The sequence below is a fragment of the Sinocyclocheilus anshuiensis genome, unplaced genomic scaffold (assembly GCF_001515605.1).
Source record: "Sinocyclocheilus anshuiensis isolate Anshui unplaced genomic scaffold, SAMN03320099.WGS_v1.1 scaffold42, whole genome shotgun sequence".
Taxonomy (NCBI): domain Eukaryota; kingdom Metazoa; phylum Chordata; class Actinopteri; order Cypriniformes; family Cyprinidae; genus Sinocyclocheilus; species Sinocyclocheilus anshuiensis.
The window spans coordinates 666,339-675,842 of NW_015546057.1; the positions used below are offsets into that span (position 1 = coordinate 666,339).

General features: G+C 37.4%; 1 protein-coding gene across 5 annotated transcripts in view; it reads right to left on the reverse strand.

The window, feature by feature from the left end:
* Positions 1 to 1,078: 1,078 nt before the first annotated feature.
* LOC107699345 (ATP-dependent RNA helicase DDX19B) overlaps positions 1,079 to 9,504 on the reverse strand; it is a 12,866-nt gene continuing 4,440 nt past the window's right edge. For 2 of the 5 annotated variants that reach the window (XM_016500575.1, XM_016500578.1), the window contains 4 exons: positions 7,863 to 8,100; positions 7,607 to 7,769; positions 7,336 to 7,527; positions 2,293 to 3,156 (listed from right to left, as the gene is read on the reverse strand). In XM_016500575.1, the coding sequence (XP_016356061.1) occupies positions 3,095 to 3,156; positions 7,336 to 7,527; positions 7,607 to 7,769; positions 7,863 to 8,100 (655 nt within the window). In that variant the 3' untranslated portion in view covers positions 2,293 to 3,094. Of the gene's footprint in view, positions 2,272 to 2,292; positions 3,157 to 7,335; positions 7,528 to 7,606; positions 7,770 to 7,862; positions 8,101 to 9,504 lie in introns of those variants that run through there. The other 3 variants (XR_001635454.1, XM_016500577.1, XM_016500576.1) reach the window with 3 other exon arrangements.

Genomic DNA, 9,504 nt, shown 5'->3' on the forward strand with positions numbered 1-9,504 from the left:
AAACGTATCCTTAAATATATAAAAAATATTTAAGTACTATTGATAATATAAAAATATATTTGAAGCAATTATATAGTGTATATATTTAAGAAAATTACTAAAAGTTGGTCAAAGACAATTTGAGTCGTAGTTTTATTGTAGCACACATCATTCAGACATCAATATCACCACAAAAGCAGCAGACCTGAGAGGTGCTGGATTTGTTTAACAGTTTTATCAAGAGCCGCAGCAAGCAAGTATTCCTCATCCTGTAACATCCAGACGGTCACTGATCTGCTCCAAACACACAGACTCTGTCAAGACAGATCACTTTCAAAGAGATACATACTTTGTCATCAACATTCAATTGAGGTGAAACACTTGAAATTATTAATCATTTCAAAAGGCTGATTTGTCAGCTGCAAGTGCATGTTTGTTGAAAAAATTATCAAAACATTTTTCACACGAATGAATGAGAGTAAATGAATGTTACAGAAACATCTTCATTGAGGTGAACGTGACCCACAGATATGAGCAGCCTTGTGGTGCAGTGGAAACATCATTATTGAATTGTCCTCAAGCATGATGGGTATTTCGAGCTCGGTCTCATGAAAATGCGTATAAATAGTACACCAAATAAAAACAAAAACTCGTGGTATTGATACGCAAAAATGGACTTTGGCGTGCATGATATGCATGTGTTTGGTGTGCATATAATACGCAGTTTTCGCGTGCATATGATACGAAATTTGTTGGCGTACATATGATACGCAGTTTTCGCGTACATATGATAAGCATCTACCCCACAACCCTAAACCTACCCATCGCGTAGCATATACACGCCAAAGTCGATTTTTGCGTGTCAAAACCACGAGTTTTCGTTTTTATTTGGCTATTATTTATACGCGCTTTCATGAGATCCGGTTGGTATTTCAGTTAAACACTAATAAAAGAATGCAATGATTATGCAGGAATGTGTTTGATAACAGAGACAAGTCCATTTATTATCCGATGCGACACCAGATCAAGTGTTGGTTCCTAGACGGTCCTTTAGTTTAATCATAGATTTCAAATTTTGTTTGCAAGAAAAAAAAAAAAGGCAAACAAAAAAATAAAACCCTCCATTTAATATCATTGTAACAGGTATGATTGACAGCTTGAACCAAACTGAGAAAATGAACAAGGCATCAGGAGATATATTTAATCGATTAAGAAAAGTCTTCCCTTCAAAGATGCGACTGACACACTTTACCCCAACCTCACTACTCGCATACCAACGAATAAAATATACGTCTATCATAATGCATATATAATGGAGCCGGTTGAGTTTCGAGTGGTTAAATTAAAATGTCCCATAATATAAAATAATAATTTGCTACGGCTACCCTGAAGAATACAGTGAGATTGTAGAGGATGCGCTAACATCTGCCTTTTACAATTTTAAGGCGGCTGCAAATGGGAATGTGGCACAGCCTTCGGTTGCATTTGTGTACGAGAACATGATCATTTCCAATTCAATGCAGTCTGGGACTGGGAACACAAATAATGCTTCCGCTCCGGAGCACTCTTACAACGAATGCCGCGATGCATCTGCTTTCTTTACACTGCATCTGTTAAATATAGCAACAGTTTCACTCTTTGTACTTATTAAATATGACAATATTTGTACACGATGAATAGATCCGATTGTGTTATTCCATGTTAAATACTAGCAAATCCAATGGAGGCACAAATCTTTGGCTTTTGCATAATTTCCTACCAATAAAAGGATTTTGGCAACCGTTTCGGTTTAATTCGAAGCCAATAACTGCCAGCATCCCTTCTGTAGCAATGTCATGAGGTATCAAGTATTAATGTATAACACAATAACAGCAATCTCTCAATATGTTAAATAAACCCTGCATTTTGACTCCTAGTTTGAAGTGTCACACCAAATCACATATAGCTGCACCCAGAGTTCACACAACACAAACTTGACGGAAAAAGCTCGTTTTTCATGAAGCGTAGCACGCTTGTGATAGAAAATTCAGCTCGTTCCACAAAAATCTCATCCGCAATTACGACAATACGAGTCCTTGGTTTGGAGTCCCATGTTGGAACTCAATATAACGCTTTGTGTGAAGGCAAAGTCAATTTAAAAGGTTCACGATGAAATTGTGGATATATTGAAAGGCATATTCCTCATGCCTCTATCCCAGACCGCTGCTGTAGCATTCTCGTACACGTGACGTTAAGACTAGACATTCAAAATGTATTAACAAGTACAAAGAGTGAAATGTGTTTAAACAAAACCTATAAAAACCCCATAATATAGCAACAGTTTCACTCTTTGTACTTATTAAATATGTATGACAATATTTGTACACGATGAATAGATCCGTTTGTGTTATTCCATGTTAAATACTAGCAAATCCAATGGAGGCACAAATCTTTGGCTTTTGCATAATTTCCTACCAATAAAAGGATTTTGGCAACCGTTTCGGTTTAATTCGAAGCCAATAACTGCCAGCATCCCTTCTGTAGCAATGTCATGAGGTATCAAGTATTAATGTATAACACAATAACAGCAATCTCTCAATATGTTAAATAAACCCTGCATTTTGACTCCTAGTTTGAAGTGTCACACCAAATCACATATAGCTGCACCCAGAGTTCACACAACACAAACTTGACGGAAAAAGCTCGTTTTTCATGAAGCGTAGCACGCTTGTGATAGAAAATTCAGCTCGTTCCACAAAAATCTCATCCGCAATTACGACAATACGAGTCCTTGGTTTGGAGTCCCATGTTGGAACTCAATATAACGCTTTGTGTGAAGGCAAAGTCAATTTAAAAGGTTCACGATGAAATTGTGGATATATTGAAAGGCATATTCCTCATGCCTCTATCCCAGACCGCTGCTGTAGCATTCTCGTACACGTGACGTTAAGACTAGACATTCAAAATGTATTAACAAGTACAAAGAGTGAAATGTGTTTAAACAAAACCTATAAAAACCCCATCTGAGATAAAACTGCTCCACATGTAAACATCCTCTCTGGCACAGCTCTGCTTCCAGCCTCTGATTTAAAACGTAGCGCGAGCACAGTCCTATTAGAAGAACAAAGACGGCCGCTCAGTTGGCGATTTTCTCGATTTCATCCAAATCATCTGTGTCCAGCTTCTCGATTTTCTTATCTGCAATAGGAAACAGATAATTGAATTAACCCACATTCTGAATCATGAAAACATGGCAATAAATAGAAGCATGGATGCAAGTTAAATTATGGAATTGTCCTCCTGGTTTAAAAGCTAAGTTCTTTCAGCAGCAGCTGTGAAATGTTGATCTCAGAGAGAGAGAAAATAAAAATAAATATTTGTTAGTTGAAACCATTATATATTTATAACATTAAGACACTTTGTTAAAAAAAAAAATAAAAATCACTACATGGTCAAAAAATGATATAATGTAATAATAATAATAATAATATCTTGTCAACGACCTCAGTCAGTTTTGATGTTCAGCCCAGATTATCTGGCAATGAGGCATTTACAGACCAAATCTTAAACATACCGATCTGTGACGCATTAGGGCTGCCCCAATATTTAGGATTTTAAATCAGGATGATTACAACTATAATTACGTTGAGTACTTTTCACTAAAGCTAATATGTGACCGTTAAACTAGCTGCCTTACCAAAACCATATGGACAAAGAGGAGAGCTTAGAAGAAATCGCCTCAGTTTTGAACATAACAGGTGAAAATAGTGCACTAGCTAACAAATTAGCTGCTAGTAAACATTAGCTGTGGAAATGTAAACAACAATCTGCTATGCAAGATGAAGCGAGATCACGTGAGGTGCTCATAAACTTTAATAATCTTGCAGTGTGTGATATGCTGCGATTTTCAGATCTTGTAATGTGTGCATTAGGTGTGTGAATTATCACTGGTTTCATGATTCGATTTGGATTTCAATTCGATATCACGGTGCATCGCATCCGCAATTTTCAATATTACGGCACATGGCTACATTTTCATATTCATTTTATATCAAATTTATTTTGTGCATTTGTAATAAATTATATAAGCGGGCTACTTTTAAAAATAATTACAAATTAATAATAAATCAGAACAATTGTTAAGAATTTAAACAACTATATAGCTGCAAAACATACAAGCAAATATAAAGCAATAAAGAGGGAGAAAGACAATACAAGTGATAAACAAAAACTACTCTCAGTATCTGCACGTGATTTTGTGCATCTAATACGTACTGCATTTCAACCGGCATAAACAAAAGCATGACTAGGTGAAAGACTGAAATAACGGCGGGTGGAAGCACACACTGTAAAGAAATGCGCACGTGTCTCACAGCGCATATTCTGTGCAATGAAGCCTGCTGCCATTGTCTCTAGCATGCACACGTGCAATATGCAGGAAAAAAAACAAGCTAAGAATCGACTCTCAAATGTTCAAAATCGATTCTAGAATCGTTGAAGAGAGAATCGATTAGTATTTCTAACACCCCTAGTGTGCATGTTTGGGATCCGAGAGATGAAAATCTGTGAAGGTTCTCAGTGTGTGTGATGAAACCAGATTTTATAGTAAGTTATCACAGGGTTTCTGCAGGATTTTTAAGCTCAAATTTAAGACTTTAAGACCTTTTTTAAGACCTGCACAAATAAAATTAATACCATATGAGCGGGGTAGGGCAATGTCTATAATACCATTTTAAACCGTAAAATTACTGTAAAAAACAATTTACAGTTCAGATACAAGTTTTCACAAAAACAAAACGTTTTATAAATATAAAAAAAAGTTTTATGATAAACTTCGCATTTCAGCCTTTAAACCACTTAAGAAAATGGATGAGTCAAAAGTATGAATTATTATATTAATTTAAACAGTTATTATCAATAAATTATTGTATCAATTAAAGGGGTCATATGATGCAATTTCAATTTTTCCCTTCTCTTTGGAGTGTTACAAGCTCTTGGTGCATAAAGAAGATCTGTAAAGTTGCAAAGACTAACAGTAAGTTCCCCTCAGACATATATTCATATAAACTCCTACCCCTAACTGAATCGCGATTTGTTTAGCATCTCAACCGATTTGAATCGTCACATATTTGAATCGATTTTCAACCGGCTCGCGGTTAATCGTTACATCCCTAGTTAAGAGTCAACCACGCCCTCCTAAAACGGCTCGTTCTAACACGCTCCCACATACCTACGTCATGATGTGGGAAGATTTGCATAACACCGCCCAAATGTTCACTTAAAGGCGGCGCAACTTTTATTCTCGCTGTAGTATTGTTGTTGCCGCCGAAGTGGCATTTAGGGTACCTTAAATGAGAAATTAAAACCACCAGTAAGTGGCAGCAAGTCACTGTTAAGGCAGTCATTGCGATTTAACCAAATCATTTAAACGGCTGATTCATTCAGGAACAAACCAGCATCCTGTTGCTGTGTTTGAAATTATTTTTGTTGGAGAAATAGAGCAAAAACAGAAAATATGGTGTCTAAAATGTAAGTCTCTTAATATTAACTTCTTGTTTATTGAACTGTTGTATAAAATCAATCACATTTGTAATCACGCTGACTTTGAGGGGAAAAAAAACGCCACTCTTCGTGTGATATTAACTATATGAAATTATATAAATACCCATATCTTAAATTATGTGATAATTCTAATGCATTTTAATAGCCTGATTCATGCAGTGAAAGAACGCGCACTAGTCTAAACTACTAAGTTAGACTTCTTCACGTAATGTATGTGTGCACTCTGTAGGTGTGTTTTGTTTGCTTTTCGTGATATACTCAATAATATCAAATCGCACATCGTTAAAACAATTACGATATTATCACAAACCATACATATCACACACCACTATACTGTTTAGATTTTTAAAATGCATTGTCTTCTTATCGATCTACCAGTTCACATTTAAAGCTTTGCGTGTTTGCAGGGTAAAAACATGGGTCGATTTTTGCATTTGTCTGAAATCTAAACAAAACAACAGTTTTATTGAAAATGCACAATCATTCTCTGCCAGCAGGTGACGCTTTTGGCAGACCTACAACTATTTCCCCGGTAACGGCAGAACACAAAGCAGCGCAGCACCGGACTTTGAACGTGCAGGCACAGCGCTCATGAAATCATAGCCTTTTAAAGTTTAATCATCACATTCAGCATATTGCAATTCTGGTCTTTCCATCCCCAAATTTAAGACCTCTTGAAATCATAATTAAGACTTTCTTGTACAATTTAAGACTTAAGGCCTTAAATTTGATGCAACTAAATGTAAGACTTCTTAAGACCCCGCGGAAACCCGGTATCATTTAAAAACACTGTAGTCGGAGTCAGGCTTTTTAGATGGTTTATTCCAGTGCGATGCCTTGTCCAATTCACAAAATTAAGACTAATGCATTATGAACTATTGTAAGCATTTTTGCAAACATTTGTTTGTTTGTATATTTTTGCGTTTTAGAAAATGAGGGACTAGTCTAAATTGTTTCCTATTAATAAATCAACAGAATATCACAGACTCTGCTGTTTTCCATCAAAATTTTCCATCATTTAAAGAATTTTTTTAGCAGTGACGGAAAAATCTGAAGGCTGTCCGTCACTTTGACAGATTACACTGAGGATGATCTATTGTAATTTATAACTGTAATTCCCACCCCTGTCCAGTGGGTGGTGAGTGCGCTCCAGTGTGGCAGCAGAGCGCAGGATCATCAGCTCCAGAACAAAAATAAAACTGTCACCAGTCTCTTGCAATGCGTTTGATTACGCACAGGCAAGCACCCAGTTCAAGCTACAGCGATCTATCAGACCACATTAAAGAGCACCAAAACGTATTTATTGCTTTAATTTCCTAATAAAATGGACAGAAATTGAAATCTGAGACTTTGTTTCATATCAAAAGTAACAACGCACAAAGCTTAGCCTATTGCGATTTATTGGATGGGAGGCGAACTATATGTACGGTTTTATTCATCAACTGAAAACAGAATCGATTGGGATTTAAGAATCGATATTGGTTCATAAAAATGAGAATCTAGTAAAATCGAGAAATGCACGTAACGGTTGGAGAACAGACACAAGCTGGGAACCCGCACCGAGACCGCTGTTCTCTGTACTCGCGCTGCACGCAAACAAGGCGCAAGTTCTTTCCGTTCCTGCACTTAACCGTTTTAAATCACATGAAAATGCGAACGCAGGAATTGTTAAGCAGAATCGAAATGCATGCGTCTTATCGAATACCTGGTTCTTGGAAATTTGAAACCGGTTTTCGATACCCAACCCTAATTATGACAGAATTTTTACAACCCTGACCCATCAAAATGTCATTTGTTTGATTTTTATGAACTTACTGAAGTGCTCCTCGATGTGGTTGAGGATGTTCATGCTAAATCTGCTGTCCACCATGTTTATCGCCAACCCCCTCTTGCCAAATCGCCCAGTGCGCCCGATTCTGTGCAAGTATGTCTCATTGTCAGGGTTTCCATCCTTGTCCACTGGCAGATCAAAGTTGATGACGACTGAAACTTGCTCCACATCAATACCTGGTAGAAGAAATGAAGCCATCAGGCGAAATCTGCGTAGTCTGAACTAAAGATGAGATTGTAGGTATAGCTGTCATACCTCTAGCACAGACGTTAGTGGTAACGAGAACTTTCTCCTTGCCATCGCGAAAGCGTTCGATGACCGCTGCCCTCTGTTCCACCTGCATCTCTCCACTGAGCAGCGCCACCTGGTGGCCTTCTCTGGACAGCTCTCCTGCCAGCCACCCGGCGGTTTTCCTGGTCTGTGATGGCAAATCTCATGGTCATGCATTACTACTTCTTTTGGTTTTACTCTGAAATAACACCTCAATATCAACAAATGATATTGCACTTACGTGGCAGAAGATCATGGCCTGTGCGATAGTAATGGCTCCGTAGATGTTGCACAAAGCCTGGAATTTCTCCTCCTTGCTGTTGCAGATGACGTAGTACTGCTTGATGGTGTCTAGAGTTTCCTCCTCGCGCTTCAGTTTAATGATGTTGGGGTCGGGAACGATCCTCTTTGCGAAGTTCCACACGGTGTCTTCAAATGTGGCAGAGAACAGCAGCATCTGGCAAGTTTTAGGAAGCATCCTGTAAAAATACAAGAACAACAGGTTGTGATACTTTCATTCTAAAATTCAAAACCACTCATTTCATCCTAATGCTCTGAACTAATTAAGGACAATATATAAAGCAACGTCCTTCGCTGATAAAACCTCAATTTATGAAATATTTACAGTGGGGTCCCTAAAGTCAAAGATCACTAGTGAAACACTAGTGAAATTTATAAACGGCACCAATTTAAATATTGCAATGAGTCAAAAGCTGAAATGGGGGGTGGGTGGGAAAGACAAATAAGAATCCTTCACTATTTGTAGGGCCCTATGATTTCCATGATGCAGAAAATGTGGATGAACTGCAAATTTTGGATGAAAAAAAGTAGGGCTGTACACTTAATTAGGGGTGTTCAATTCTAGATTTTTTGGATAGGAGTTGATGGAATAGACTCCTCGACTTCAATTACTCCAATAAACTTTCAATCACTTTTTTCCCCCTGACAAAATTTTTTAAATGAACAAAAACATAACTGTTTTTTTGTTTTATTTTTTTTTAGAAGAATTAAGAAGAATTAGAAGAATGAATGTTTTTGCCTTCCACCATTTTTGATAGGTTTGTATAATATTATATTTGTATTAAATTATTAAATGTGACCCTGGACCACAAAACCAGTCACAAGTAGCATGGGAATATTTGTAGCAATAGCCAAAAATACATTGTATGGGTCAAAATTATTGATTTTTATTTTATGCCAAAAATCGTTAGGATATTAAGTAAAGATCATGTTCCATGAAGAGATTTTGTAAATTTCCTACCGTAAATATATTAAAACGTAATTTGATTAGTCATATGCAATGCTAAGAACTTAATTTGAACAACTTCAAAGGGGTCATATGATGCGATTTAACTTTTTCCTTTTTCTTTGGAGTGTTACAAGCTCTTGGTGCATAAAGAAGATCTGTAAAGTTGCAAAGACTAAAGTCTCAAATCCAAAGAGATATTCTTAATAAAAGTTAAGAGTCAGCCACGCCTACCTAAAACGGCTCGTTCTAACACGCCCCCACATGTCTACGTCACTATGTGGGAAGATTTGCATAACGCCACCCAAATGTTCACGCAAAGAAAGACGGCGTAACTTTTATTCTCGCTGTAGTATTGTTGTTGCCGCCGCCATGTCGTGAAGGCGCTGTGTGTTTCGTTGTGAAAGCGAAACTACTTTGTCCTTCCAAAAGAGGACGATATCCGTTTCGTCATGCCTGGAGCTGATCCTTGCTGGTCACTGAGGAAATACATCAACTTCGCCCTGTGGATCGCCGGATGGGCTTTGACCGTTTATGTTTATGCGGCACGATGCAATGCGTCAAAAGACAGTATAAGTCATTATAATCCATAATTATGTCCCCACTGGATGCAACAAATGCCTCGTTTATAATGGGT